The 15,764-nt window shown below is 34.1% G+C and overlaps 1 protein-coding gene across 1 annotated transcript; it reads right to left on the bottom strand.

Moving 5' to 3' along the window:
* Nucleotides 1-1,880: 1,880 nt before the first annotated feature.
* Nucleotides 1,881-15,082, bottom strand: LOC142607071 (uncharacterized). The gene is made up of 14 exons (XM_075778487.1): nt 14,702-15,082; nt 14,489-14,529; nt 13,948-14,040; nt 13,794-13,868; nt 11,121-11,170; nt 9,809-9,898; nt 9,600-9,656; nt 7,057-7,126; nt 6,081-6,182; nt 5,957-6,009; nt 3,350-3,500; nt 3,148-3,232; nt 2,710-2,838; nt 1,881-2,335 (listed from the first exon to the last, which is right to left on the bottom strand). Exons 1-14 carry the CDS (start codon nt 15,003-15,005, stop codon nt 2,154-2,156), a joined length of 1,482 nt encoding a protein of 493 aa, XP_075634602.1. The 5' UTR covers nt 15,006-15,082; the 3' UTR covers nt 1,881-2,153.
* Nucleotides 15,083-15,764: the final 682 nt, after the last annotated feature.

Genomic DNA, 15,764 nt, shown 5'->3' with positions numbered 1-15,764 from the left:
CACGAACAAATCTTTTATCAAATCAAACCTGAGCTATTTATGAACAATTTGGTTCATTTACAACCGAGCTACTGGCACAAAAATACCTAAATAGACCATTATACCCCTAAAAGAATTCAAACCCCCGCCAATTCTTTCCTCTCATCATCTCATATTCTCAAATGTCAAATGTAAGACTCAATCGCCCCACTATCCGGTAGTTTTCTCTCTCATTTCCCTTTCCAAATTTCTCTGTGTAAATATTTTTTGTTAATCTTTGGTCATCCACACTGTACAGTTTTAGACACATTCCATGTTCTTTTAAAACTTTTCCAAATAAGTAAATCTTAAATGCCAAATGCCTCATCAATTCTTACTTTTTTAGCTTAGTGTCTATTTGAATGCTTCTCACAATGTAGTTTGTTAACATATTATTTTTTACATTCTGAAGATGTAATTTTCTGATTTTGAAAATAGTATGTTATATTCTTTGGTGCTTATTTGTGTGGTTTTCTTTTTTTTTTAGTTGATTATATGTTTCATACAAACTAATGTATGAAATTGCTAAACTTTTTCCTTGCAGGGCTTGGTTCATACTTTTGATTATATCTGTTTTCTTTTGAAGTTTTGAGAAAGTTTTGTAAATATCTGGTTACTGATTGAGTTATCTAAAGAAGAAAATTGATATTTTGATAATGGGTGCGAAACCCATTTGAGTGTGCGTGTGTTCATAGCTGAGGACTAGCAGTTTATGATTGTTTATGCTAATTGCAATACTCTTTTTTCATGATTTGGTGTTAGACTAATGTGATGGATTTGTCAAGATATGTACTTACTGTGGTTGGGGACAATGATGAAGGGGAAAATAATGACAATGTAATCTCAAAAAATGTACTTGATGTGGCTGGGGACAATGAGGAATTTGCTCATGCATTGCACATGAGTCAATTATGTCGTTTGGGGCACGATCTTATTGTGAAAGCTTCATTGACTGATTATACGACCAAAATTGTTATGAATGAGCTAAGAAAGTTGTCGTGGGAGCTTGTCAAGATGATGTCGGCTACGAATAGTGCAAAAGATGTTGGCAAAGAATGTCGTCAAAAAGATCTTGTGAATGATGATGGTTTGCAACCATGTTTAGTTGGTGATAAACCAGTTATTGATCAGACACTTGTGAGAAAGAAAGGGATAGCCAATGCTAGAATAAAAAATCAGCTGAAAAAGAGGAAAAGGAAAGAAGTCAAAGGTGCAACCACTTCTCAAGTTCTCTAACCTAGTTCAATGGTGAATGGTAAGTTCAATTCTATTATTTGAAATATTTTTTTTCTTAGTTTTACCTGTTGATTTTAACCCTTTGATTCTATTCCTTTTTTTTCCTAGGAGATGCTCAAACATCATTTTTTCCACCTGAGGTGTCTTGTGATTATCCCATGTTGGCTCTACACAATTGAATCAAGTACTTTCTAATTTTTATAGCTTAAAACTTTAACATGTGCTTTTATTTATTACTTTTTCTAAGATTATGATATATAGTATATAATTATGTAGTGTAGGAGTAGGACTATGCCACATCAAAGGATGATACAAACTTTTGAGGTATTTTGGATGGTTTTTGCTAAAGCATATTGGACCAAATTTTGGATAGTGTGATGCACAGTTATTAGGACAACTTGGACAATTGTTTGCACAACTTGTAGCAGCTTTTTGGACAGTTTCTGTATTGGGAAGCTACTTAAACGTGTTGGTTTCTATGTGATATGTTACTAGGATTATGAAAATATGTTTTAAGTCTTATTTTCTAAGTAATTGCTTGGAAGTCTTGTTTGTATGTGTGTGTTTCTTTTAAGTCTTGTTATGCTCTGTTAGTAACACTATATGCAGCATCTAAAAGATTTATCATATGAAAAGGGGAAGCTCTTTGGTTACCTATGTTATATTGATCTCTCCATGTCAAAGTCAGAAATATAAACTCACTATAAAAGACTTCCTTTATGGTAACAAAATATACAAGACAGGGTGTAGACCAGGCCAAACAATATGGTGCAAGGCTCTCATTTGCTTTTGGAAAAAATAGAAGTAAATGATAATCAAATTGGACATAACTCACTCTAAGTATAGGCTTTCAAGGCTTCCAATGATCATATCCAACAAAATTATTCTCATTCTTGATACTAGGGGTGCCCAAGGTTCTCAAGTATTTCAGACAAAATGACACATCCTGCCCCTCCAATGATGAGTGAAAGAGTTACCCTTCCTCCTGGAACCAGCTGTGGCAGTTTCATAGATGGGGATGAATTTGAGTACCTTTCTGACCAGGACATTGCTGCGGGAAGAACTCCAAACAGTACCAATACTAACAAAAACACGAAACAGGGAACAGCCCAGCCATATTAGGTAAAATCAAAATTTATAATGCATAAATTAAAAAATAGAACCCAAATTGAAAATTCCTTTTTATTGGTTTTTTTTTTTTTGCTTTAATTATTGGGATGGGGTGGCCCCTGGACCATTTGAGTCAACTAAACACACAGAAGCAATTACTCAAAAACTTAATTTTATGGCTTTTAAAAAGGATTGCTATAGATTGGAGGGAATAATCATCTTGTAGCTGTTTTGCAAGGTGTAAGCCACAGCTATTACAAGCATCTTCCAATTCGGCATTGCGTTAAATTGGTAGAAATTTATGACAGTGGCCAACAAGATAAACAATATACAACATAGAAGTACCTCCATATGTTCCAGCAAAATCCAAGGCCTTGAAAAATATTTCTGGGTCCAGCAAAGATAGTGCCAGTGGAGGAATCAAAGTTAAGAGGTATGGTAGAGGCTGGCTCTCTCCTGTTGGGAGTTTCAGCACTGAACATTCACCAATTGAAAATGGTAAGATCTTTAAGAAACCAAAATGGATCCTATATTCTATCTTTAACTCAAATAGATAGATAGATATATAGAAACCAACACGCTCAGTGATAACTCTACCTCTAATAATTTTTTGACTAATGGCAAAGCCAAGAAGTGGCTTCTAATGCCAATGGTTTCATTGTCACTGAATACAGGTTCAGTGATGCATAACTGAGAGTTCGGAAGCGATATGCCAATAATACACTGCTATCTAGAAATGGACATGATCTTAGATTAATCAAAAGGGATGTAAAGGGCACTTACAGTCTGCAAGAAAGTCAGCCAGACCCAAAACAAATCCAATATACGATGTTGCAATTGCAAGAAGTGAGAACACTTGAATAATAGGCTGCAGATTATATAAATGAAACCAGAAAAAAGAAAAAGAAAGGATATCATCACTTTGAATTGCACATCATTTTAAATTCTGACTTGAAAATTAAAAAAAAATTCATGCTTTACTTACTCCAACAACTCCATTGGTAGATTGCAATTGTTGTAATGGGTCCATGATATTACCTGAGCCCATGGCATTATTTGTAATGCTTCCCAGAATAACAGCATTCCAGACAAGAAATAAAACAAGAGGTATTGCTGTGCCTAGAACTATGGCAGTCCTGCAAAATAACAAGTTGATGTTAAACATACAAATTTTTTAACAGCCATTTCAAAATAGATAAAACAAACACTATATAACTCATGAAACAGGAAAGAATTGAGAGGCAGTTAATTCTCATTTACAAATGACAGCCTCTTCAAATTATGGCTAACTAATAAAAATCATATGTTAAAAAGCAAATGAGGAAGTCAAGAAAAAAAGGAGAGACTCCAGCTAGTTCCTTACACAATTCACATGTACATATATTGATGGGCATTCTAAATTTCAGATGCAGCATGAGGGTACACATCTGACTGTCGGATTTGTCTGTTTTGCACAGATCTTCCACCTTTTGGAGCACCCTTGTCAACTTGTGTTTACATGGGTATGGCAAGTTGAAGGGTCTGGGTACACTTACCCTGCAAATCAAGACCCATGACCTTTTACTACTGCACTATCACTATGGCTGTGCTCAAGAAAATAAAGAAAAGCTACCTAAGATCTTGCCTCTTTGAAGCAAACAATGTATCAGACAAGTGGGTAAAATATTACAAGATCAGCAAAAAGCTAGTTTGAGGGCAGCATACAATTAAGCTTACTTAGAGAGCTGAAACATTACTGTCAAATTTTGAAGTCTTTAAAACAAGAATATTTGGGCTCTTCCTTTCCTTGTGTTGAGCCTATAGCCGGTCAGGTGGGCTATATGCGTGAGATTCCTTTGTGAGTTTTTGTATTAAGGTGGGGCAATTTTTGTGGATTTAATCCTAAATCCAAGTAATACTAGCCCCCAATTTGACCTGGTCCTCAAACATACTTACTCACCAAGCACAAACAGAAAGCCTTGCATTGACATATCTGAAGCTGATAATGAAGACATTTGAGAACCAATGGATAGCATTTGATGTGTAATGCATATTCTCTTTGTGTGATGTTTAAAAACTGGGAGAAATGCCAAGGGAACTTAATCTGATGCTGGTCTCTTTCTATTTCTTCTTTCTATATAGTATATACCAGATGTGTTTTAGCTTCCATTCAGCATTCTAGACCCTTAATACAATAATAGTCCCAACCTTTATCTTACTTGAGAAATTTTTTTTTGTTCCCCACACCAGCCTAAAAGATGGTATTTTCTATTTAAAGGATGTTGCAAGAGATTGGGAATTAGATCTTTATTTTACATCACCCATCATTTTGAATAATTATTAAATAAAAAGAAAAAATAAAATGACAAGCTATAGCCTTTGCACATAACATAAATGTTTCATTCTTCTTTGGAAATGCTGGCCCAGAAATCTACATTTTGATGTTAAAACTTGACACAATTACCCGCTAACACATGGATATCTACATTTGCAGGTTTCTGTTTAGCGTGCATGTACTGCTGATAAGACAAGCTCAGCCTATTACTTGAGGATGCCAACAAGAACATTGTGTTTTGATACAAACACAGTGACCTCCGAAAACATAGACACAGGGACACATGTATGCATGCATTTGTGAATTCATTATATTAGCTATATATTTATCCCTGCTTTCAGTGTTTCTTGCATGCAGAAGATTCATGAACAGGAAAACAGTTATGCATACATTTCTTGACTAGAATGAATTAGACCCTCAAACTTCTTTCCACTAAAAAATTCAGTCAAATCATAGGTTCATTTGTATGGCACTTCTATAACTAAGTGCCATACAAGTCATAGGTTCAAGTTCATTTATGAAAGGATTAGTCAAATTTTAAATTTTCTCTCTTCTCTGATATAAACCACTTGATATGCTGAAGTTTGTAAGCCCCTTCCCTGTTATACATGTATTATATAACATTCATCTTTTTAGAATGATGTTTGGCAGCTTATGCTCTATTATAATTCAATTTAGTACTAAATTTGAAAATAATCCAGACTCCCTAAGTTTAATAGAGAATTCTCCATCTCTTGAACTAAAAGAGAGACGTGGTGTAAAAATAAAATAAAATAAAATCCATTCTTCAATCCAAGAAAAGTATGGAAAAGACATGGACATTAGGACTACAGTGGTCCATTATTGTAATCAATGACATAGAAGAATGTTGAAGAAAGTGTACTAGTCATTAGAAATTCTTAAAAATTAAAATTAATGAGTAACCTTAGTAAGTTTATATGAAAAAGTTGTCCTTTTTGTTAAGGTATACAATCTCACTTGTACATTATTCAATGATTTACTAACGGTGATATCCCCATCATTGCTGTCTTACAATGATTTTTAGTATAATTCCGTGAAATATAATGATGAGGAGGATTTCTGAGCTAACATGTTAATATTTTAGATACATCATCACTCATTAGAACAAACCAAATCTACAATTGTTCAAAATAGTACCAAGAAAATGTGTGCTGTATTGTCGTGTTAAAATTATAATAAACTTTTTCTTTAGAATGTATGACATCAGACTATGTTAAATTTAATATCAAGCGAAATGGTGATGATAAGATTTATCACCTTACTTTTGACAGGTTTCCTTCAAGATCCGTACAAATAACAGGTACTACATTCTGAAAAAAATAAAGATATGAAATGTCAAAACTGCTTCAGTGTTGAATTACTGTAGGTTTGGTAATGTTACCTGGTAAACAAATGAAAGTGCAATTATGGGTATACTCATAGGAACCGCTTTAAAGTTGGCTTTCAGAAGTGTATCCCACTGCAAGTCTCCACTTGCAACAGCCTGAGAAAAAATTTATTTCCTGCTTAGTGAAATATGCACAAAAAGTAAACTCACCACCAAAATACATCATTCATGTGTATCTATGCATAGAAACTATGGTAGATGCACAGAAGAACAAACAAGTAAACGGATGTGAGCAACTATGCAAAAGAGATTTTTTTATGTCCCTTATTCTAACTTGAATATTTTATTATTTTGTTTCTATTCCCCTTTTGCTGTAGAGAAAAAGGGGTTGGGGGGGGGGGGGTGGGTTGGTTAATTTTGATAGCGATATGTACTATCTTAAGCTAATTCCTTACAACACAAGCCAGATTGATAGAAGTTTTAGTTTTCACTAATGCAATTACTAGAGCTTAAAATTGTAAAATTTAAAATAAACCTGCAAAATTTGCAATAACAGTATAATTTCATCAGTCTTGTACACATGCAGAAACCCCTATATTTTTTGGTCCTAAAGTTCTTGCATGCATATATGCTGATAGATAGATGAGAATGGACGTCTAAATCATCCTCAACATCCTCTAATTCACTGGATCAAGTGATTTTTATTTTTATTTTTTAAATTGATTTGCCCTTTTGGTTGTCCTGTGGAATTTGAATGAGCCTACCATATTTTGTCAAGGATCTAATAAAAAAATTCAAATGAAACTACTTAGGAAAAATTCCAAGTCATCAGAAGAGAGAATTATTCTAAGAATTCATAATATTGCCCTGTTTCAAATTCTTAATGAATAACTGTTAATCTTGAACTGCTCAAATTTAAGTATATAATTAGTTAAAGCATGATTTTGGACTTGTCTTCTTTGTAAAAACTCCTACATTACAAAAAGGGTGCAGTATCATATAAAAGCATATTATAAAGAGAGAGAATTACCACAAGAGCTGCAAAAGAAACGATGATTCCAGATACAAGAACTCCATTAATGGCACCAATAAAGCGCTGGCTACAATTGAAGATTAGCTAACGGTCAATTTCAAGCCCCAAAGAAAAGAATGTTAAAAGAGATTTAAATTTCCTTACAGGAGCTCTGGTTAATAGGTTCAATTTATTGGTAGTTTAATGATGAGGTTTTAAAATCTTAAAAGATACTATATCAGTCAACCATTCGATCTACTGCTCTACATCTCCAACTAAAGGAATGTTTCTGTTGGACTGAATGATTTATATACATAATAAAAATTTTAGTATGGATGAAAGGTAGCGTTGTGTATGGGAAAAGTGTTTAGGGAATTTTAATTTACCCTAACACATATGCTTAGAAGTTATACTAGTAAACCTAGTACATTATTACATGTTTACCCCTTACCCTTAGTATGTAAACCTCCTCAGAAAATCCTTAAGCTGGGACATAAATATCATATAATCCTAGCTTGTACATAGTAAATCCATTCTAGTCTTGTACAAGGGTTTAGTAAACAAATCTGCAATTTGTCTCCTGTAGAAACATATGGGTAGCAATAACTCTTCCACATTTTTCCAAACAAGATGACAATCCACTTCTATATGCTTAGGCCGCTCATGAAACGTTGGAGTCAAAGCATTATGGATCACTTCCTAGCTGTCACAATACATAGTCAAAGAGCCATATCAGCTCAATATGATGTATGAGCCATAGCATACGTCAGAAGCTTTTCATAAAGTGGCTGATGAGTTGAATCAAGGAGCCAAACTATTACCATGAAAGCTAAGGTAACTGGTTTTGGGGAGGTCAAAGACAAATATCTTGAATATCCTTATTTGAAAAGATTGTCCAGTCTTTACAATGTGGATAGTGGGCTGTCTATCCAGTATTCATGTTAAAAGATGGATTTGATTTGAAAGGATTGAAGTTGTGTGTTCCTAAATGCTCTTTAAAAGAGAAGTTACTTGCGGAACAACATAATTTGGGTCATTTTGGAAGAGATAAGACCCTAGATCTACTCCAAAGTGACTACTTTTAGCCATGAATGACCAGGGATGTGGAAAGACATGTTCAAAGGTGCCATGTGTGTCAAAAGGGGAAGGGAACAGCTACTAATGCTGGATTATATCTGCCTCTACTCATACCAACCAGGCCTTGGATGTGCATCAACGTGGATTTTGTGCTTGGTCTTTTACCTTCTCAAAGGAAGAATGACATAATCATGGTGGTAGTTGATCGTTTCTCCAAGATAGCTCATTTCATTTCTTGTCAGAAGACCATGGATGCCTCAAAAATTGCAAATCTCTTCTTCAAAGAGATCTAAAAGTTGCATGGAATAACTACTTTTGTTGTGTCCAATAGAGATGCCAAGTTCCTTACATACTTTTGGAGAACTTTATAGAGGAAAGTGGGGACAATTGAATTCATCCCCAAACCAATGGTCAAACTGAAGTGATCAATAGAAGCCTTGGCAAGCTGCTGAGATGTTTAATTGATGAGAATCCTAGAAGCTCGGAAAGTACTCTTCACTTGGCTAAGTTTGCCTATAACTCTTCTCTCAACCGAACCATCAATACCTCTCCTTTTGAGGAGGTATATGGTTCCACGCCTACAAGTGTCACAGATATGGCTCATTTGCCACTTCCTAAGAAGACAAACAATAAGGCTATAGACATGGCAGATTTTATGAAGAGTGTTTTCGCCCAAGTGAAATCCAAGATTGAAGTGTCCAATGCAAAGTACAAGTCAGCAGCTGATGTTCATTGAAAGAAGTGTCTCTTCAAGGAAGGAGACCTCGTGTAGGTGGTTTTTACTTTTTAGTCAATAAAGGCAACCTGCTAGATCTTCGAAAAGTAGGTCGTTGCAAGGTCTTGAGCAGAGCCAATGACAATGCTTACCAACTAACAAGTGCAGCTTTCACTCCACTTCAACATTTCAAATGTCTTCAATGTGAAGCACTTACTACTTTACTATGCAGCTGAGGAAGATTTCTCTGACACTGTACAAATTTGTGGACAAGTTTCTTCTATAGGGGGTAATTTCTAATGTAGAAGTATGGAAAATTCACAATTCTAAAACCTTCTGTTTTTCCAAGTTGTCTAATTGTTGTTGTTAATTATTAGCTGTTGTTAGCTGCATGCTTCCATTAGTTGTTTGATAGATGATTGTTAACTGTTAAGAGGCTATAACTTGGTTAAGCAACCAGGGTATGAGGGTTGCATAACCAATTACTGGTTATATGAGTGTATAAATAGACAAGTCCTAGCCATTTTGTAATCAGTTTTGAGTTGTAATAAGAATTTTACTTCTAATACAGAACAGAGATCTGATTTTCTCTTTTTCTGGACCTGCTACTTTTCTCTAAACTCAAATCTCACTCTTCTTTGAAATCTAAAATTTAATTTGCGTCAGTTCAATTAAAAACCAAGTCTGATTTGAATTAGTTCTTAGGTATATATCTCAACTTACAGAAGAAATTGATAGACTAAGAGAATGGGAAGAAAGCAAAACTAACCTTCCGAAGTAGCATATGCATCCAAAAATCAATGAAAACAAAGTTGCACTTTCCCATCTGCAACCATAATGCTGCCATCAACACCTAAATAACATACAAAATGTACTTGAACTATAATACATAAAAACTGCCACTCAGAGAACCACAGATTTGGAAAGCACAAAAACAAATGCAGCCTTTAGGAAAGCAGAAAAATAGTTTATTCGTACAATGGAATGCCGAGAAAGTTTGTCAAAATATCTGATGAACGAGCCACATAGGCCACAAGAAGGGCATAATGTATAAAGATGTAAGACCAACTGCAAAACAACAAGGATGGCCATAAATTTTGATGAAATAATGCACATGAATAGATTCATCTTTAGAGAAATTAATGGCCACAAGGAAAAAGAAGAAGAGCCACTTAAATTAAATAAACGCCTTAAGAAGAAAAGGGAGCTGCTTAAAAAATATATATTTCTTGCTAATGTTGATTGACTATGTCCACTCTTTGCTATTAACAATTAACTGAAGAAAATGCAATTTTAAAGACCATTAATTAAGATTGTTTCAGCATTGTAAGGACATAGTAACGTGGCTCAAATAGGATTGACATTAATTATTATGGCTCAAGTACATTTTGCCGCCTATAGTTTGGGGAAAGTTACAACTTACAATTCAATTTAGATCTTACATTTCTATTTTCAACAATGAAGGCCCTAAATATTAATATTTTCAACTGTGGCAATCACATTTAATCAAAGATCTAATGTTAATGAAATTGAAAAAAATTGATGAAATGGCTCCCTGTAAAACCTTTTTATTGGAAATAGGTGACATGATATTAGTGAAACATTCATAAGTCTGCAATTACCGCAATATAATTGTTGGACTATTTTAGACTTGTGTCACTATTAAGAAGTGAATTTGTCTAAAACCATCTGAAAGACTACAGGTCTCATCTAGTGTACCACTGCATACTTGAGGTAGAGCCTCTTCATCCAGAAACTTACGAAAAAAAAGGGGAATCCATAACCATCAGGAGCCTGATGCTGTTGGTGGTGTCATAAAAGCATTATTTGTTAATTTTCTTCAGATTGCCATGGATGTCCCAAGCAGGTGTACATTCCAATAGAAATTGTAAAATTTATAAATTATCTAAAAGTTGTTAAATGTTGACTAGTTTGCAGTTGCCAATTTATTATCCAGGGAATGCACCAGTTTTTTGGAAATTTGATCAATATCTCAATTTTTTCTTGTTCACCTAAAGCCTATTTTGCATGACCAAGCTTTTGTGGAAAAGCAAAATCAATAGTATAATTGTAGCAAGATTTCATGAAGATAATTATTAATTATATAAAGAACATGTAAAACTTTAAAAATCACTGATACAAAGCTAGAAGAAGAGTAACTGATTAACAAAATCACATGGCTTCTAAATTCTTGTCTTTTGTCTCAGTATTTTGCACGTTAGCTTGCAACAAGTAGCCACACACACACTCACACATGCATTAAAAGTTTAAAGGATGTATGTAAGCCTACCAAGCAATTTGAACTCCCGCTGTCCCCAGAGTTCTCATGGCCATTGATACCTGAAATCGCTCACAGGGTGAATAAACTACGTCCACTTAAAAAAAAAAAATTAAATTAAATTGATACACCAATAATTTGTTCTTGGCAATGGACAAATCAAAAACTTAATATATGTATGTGCGTGTGTATTTATATGTACACAATCAAAATTTAAAACCTACACCATCATATATATTGAACACATTACATTTCACAAAAAGAAAATACAGTCAAAACTTTTTTATTTATTAAAAAAAAAAACAGTTAAACTTCTGCCAGCTATCCTGGAATTGTCGTACAAGACAACAGAAAAAGTGCAGGGGCACACACCACAAATGTATATTTGGTCGTGCTCAATTAGTCACTCTGACATATTAGGAATTCATGTTTTAAACCTACATGGTTAACTCTTACAGATGAAGCCAAAAACTGGTGATAAGACATTGGTAAGACCTATCATGTAAAATATGTTACCAACTAAATAAGCAGTTTTTTCAAGTGGCTATCACAAGTGACATTGAGTAAGACCTATCACAACTCACAAGTGTCTACCAACTACACAAGCAGTTTTTTCAAGCTTTTATATCTTTCTTGGCAAAATGCCAAAGGAAAAGGAATGCCTTCCAGATGCACACACATACACACAAGAATAAGTAGAGCACCAATATTTTCGAAACAAACATTACAAATCCAAGAATCAAAGCATCCAGCCATAACTTGGTCCCATAAACTTCTCTATTTCAATAACACCGGATGAACAAGAAAATGATTGATTCCCTATTCATTTCTATATTTTAGCACATTCATTTCCAGAAGCCTATACTCCTTTTTTTTTTTTTTTAATCATATATCAGGGGAAACCGTTAAACAGCATTTGTTAAAAGCAACCCAACTCTCACTACAAAGAGTAGTACAGAAAGAAGTTGGAAAAATTACTAGTAATTTATTCAGCAAGTCTAACCACAACTATTAAGACTTTTTAGAGAAGAAATATGTTAAGGCTTTATTCTCCTTCTAGTATTTGATGCGGGAGACGCAAGAAGATTATTATTTAGTATTATTTATGTTTGCAAGTCAATTTTATTGTTATGTTTTAGGTCCTAGTAGTTTATTAAGCTATTAGTATTTTAATTTGGAAGCAAGGTTATTTTTGTAATAAGGCAATTAGAGTTTCCTAGCCAATTAGAACTAGGGTTTAGCAATCCTTTATAAGCAACCTATTGTACTCCTTGAGCAGTTAGCTGATATTTTGATGAATTAAAAAATGGCTGTTTGGTCTCTTTTGGTCTGGTGCTGACTCTAGGTCCACCCTAGGTACTGACTCCTAGTGGTTTCCCCCCTTAGTGCTGACTCCAAGCAAGGCTTAGGTGCTGACTCCTAAGTTATATCTCTTTATTTTATTGTTGTTTCAATTTTGTTCTGGTTGTCCTGCATCAATATTGCAACTTATTAGCACAGGACTGGCGTAAATGAAACTCAATTACAATGACATTTTCAATCACACTACATGATATGGTTTTTCACTCCGGAAATCAGTTGAGTCATCACAGGGCGACAAATCAATCCTAAACATATAACCTTGCTGTCCATCTGACCAAATAGTGTGATTGTTGCATGATGCAGAAGAAAGCAAACAAACAACAGACCATCTAACATTGACCGACAGCTCCACAAACCAAAACTTGCATATGGAGTAGATGGTGACCTGAATCAGCTATGCCAACCAGGCACAATCACATGTTCACCTATTCTTATAAATGAAATATACATACCCTTCCTTCTTCTTCTTCTTCTTCTTTTTTTTTTTTTTTTTTGAAAAGGGCTCTTTTATTGTTGCATGCCTAAATAGGTGTGCACCGCAATTTGGTCAAGAATAATATTTTAGTCTTGTAATCATGTTGCACACATTATATTTGTAAATTAATCATTCATAACCATTCTGCAAGAGATGCTAGAAGGAAACAAAGAATAGAAATGATAGGCTGATATTCCATACTGAATTAAGTTATAAAAACTAAGAAATCGATGCAGTAAGACTGCCAGAAATTCATGGGAGCTGTAAAATGAAAAAAATTCCAATAGCAAATTTAGTGAACTTAATGTGCTTAAACAGTAAGGTGATGAATTCCTTTCACATTCAAAGACATGAATTCCAATCAGTCTTTTGAACAAATAAACCATCACATGCAGTCTCAATACAGTATCCAGCTTTGAAAGTTACAACTCACATAATGTGTATCACATAACACCATTTTTACACATTATCCATTCATAAGAACTTATCCCCATCAGATAGGAATAGAGATGCACAGGTTAGCTACAAGTCACAAAGGTTATGTGTATGCATGCATCTTTTTATTTTTTTTTATTTTTTTCCCCATTTAGGAAAGGGAACATATAAATATAAAAGTATGGGAACTGATTGCAAGTTATGTTAAATAGAAATAGAACTTACTAATGATACACCACCAGAACCCAGCTCACACATAGTGTTGACATTTACTTCAGCAACGAGACAAAGGTTATGTGTATGCATGCATCTTTTTATTTATTTATTTTTTTTCCCCATTTAGGAAAGGGAACATATAAATATAAAAGTATGGGAACTGATTGCAAGTTATGTTAAATAGAAATAGAACTTACTAATGATACACCACCAGAACCCAGCTCACACATAGTGTTGACATTTACTTCAGCAACGAGCAGCCCCGTCACAACCTGGAGTGACTTAAATTTCTCACAAACTTCCCTATTTCAATGAGTACTAACTCACACACACAAAGCCTAAAAGAATTACCATAAAAGCCCAACAAAGGATGCATGTAACTGCAGAGGCTAGAAATCCAGATTCTTGTGTCACAGCAGGAATTGCAAGGATTCCCGCACCCACCTAATATTTGTTAATTAATAGCATTGAAGATAATGTATGGTCAAATTAAACCAATGTGTTGTTTGAATTAGCATACATCAAGCCAAAACAACAACTAAAAAGTATAAGTGTTAAGAAAAAAATCATGAAAAGAATAATTAAATTTAAGAGAGAGTTTGATTTGAATTCTGTAGGCTTCATTTGAAAGCTTTTTTCAAAGTACCAATCTACAGGCTATAATCTTTGAGAGCAAAAAGTACATTTAGTCCTTAGAAGTTTATCTAGTTTTCTAATTTCATCCCTACAGTTCAGAAGTAGAATATTGATCTAATTTGATCATTACAAGCAAATGTTGATGTGTCATACTTACATATGATGTATCCTTAGGCACGTTATACACTGCCTATGAAATTCTAACATAGTTTAAGTGCAATATACATATAAATTTTGTGGTTAAAAAGGCGCTTACCGTGGTGCCCGCAACCAGGAAAATTGCACTAGTTAGACTTCCTGGAAATACAAGGAAAAATAAATAAATAAAATAAAAATGAGTGGACTTAAGTTAAGCTCAACAAGCAAGAGAAAATGTGAGTGTGACAAAACAAAAGCAGAGAGCAATAATAATAATGACAATATAATAGTGGTGTGCATTGAAATTTTGTAACATTAATAGAAAAGAAACCAGGTTCTCTCTTCAATGTAGCTTGGTTGAGGTTGGAGAAGAGGCGCTCAAACTCAAATTCTTCATTCTCTTCTTGTTGGGTGGTGGACTCGGACTCGGTTTTCTTCTGCTTCTGGGAGAAGCATTTGAGATTGTGATGTGTTGTTCTTGACCTGCCAGTGCCAGTGCCAGACAATTGGAATTGAAGTTGAGAGGAATAATGATTATAGCGGTGTTGGTGAGTGTGCAGCTGCAACCATTGTTTTCTTGGCAGAAGAAAGTTTGGAAACTTGATACTACTAGCAGTAGCACAATACACTGCCATTTTACGTGTCTCTCACTCTATCTGGACCTTGCTCTGGCTTTTTAGAAACTGTATAAACAGAACAACTATTCTATGTTTGAGATTTGAGATAGATGGTTTCCTTGTTTCCACAAAGATAATGTGGACCACAACAATTAACAGCGATATGTTAGTTGAAACAAAACAGTTGTGTTAAGTAAGCGCACGAGTAGTGTCATTTATTAAATAGAAACGCTAATTATTGTTAAAAAAAGTTACGTCCATAACATTTTTACAACAAATTATAGGTGACAGGTTGTTACGAGTTGTTATTAGTAGGATAAAAAAAGTAATTTTAATATTAAGTTTAAATTAGAACTAATAACTTACCACTTATAATTTGTTGTAAAAATATTGTGAATATAGTACTTCTCTGTTTATTATACACAGCTAGTTACACACGATCATACTACTTGTAAAATCGTGTTTAATTTCGGTTATAATTATGAAATGATGAAAATACAATTTCATAATTTTGTGTTTCTCGTACACATAATATATACTATTACCACACATTAAAGCACTCGCATAAGTGCTTATATAATAAAAAATAACCACATTTTATTCCAAAATTTACCAATATTAAATCATGCAAAAAAAAAAAAATCATGCAAAATTTTGTAAAAATACATAACTGCTCCTTATTGCAACCAACACCCACAATATGCTTAGATTTCTCCTCCTTCCACAAAACCCATCGCTACTTAACCCCAACCCCAGGGCACAAAAACTCACAATAAA

Source organism: Castanea sativa, chromosome 8, assembly GCF_040712315.1.
Source record: "Castanea sativa cultivar Marrone di Chiusa Pesio chromosome 8, ASM4071231v1".
In the NCBI taxonomy this organism is placed as follows: domain Eukaryota; kingdom Viridiplantae; phylum Streptophyta; class Magnoliopsida; order Fagales; family Fagaceae; genus Castanea; species Castanea sativa.
Note: the sequence above shows the minus strand (reverse complement) of the source record. Positions and strands in the feature narration are given on the sequence as shown.

Bases quoted from the DNA above. Each gene is read 5' to 3' on its own strand.
- LOC142607071 (XM_075778487.1), bottom strand. From the start codon at position 15,005: ATGGCAGTGTATTGTGCTACTGCTAGTAGTATCAAGTTTCCAAACTTT. The intron at 6,183-7,056 runs GTAATTCTCTCT...ATTTTTTCTCAG, and splicing joins TTTCTTTTGCAGCTCTTGTG to GCTGTTGCAAGTGGAGACTT. The intron at 6,010-6,080 runs GTAACATTACCA...TATTTTTTTCAG, and splicing joins CACTTTCATTTGTTTACCAG to AATGTAGTACCTGTTATTTG.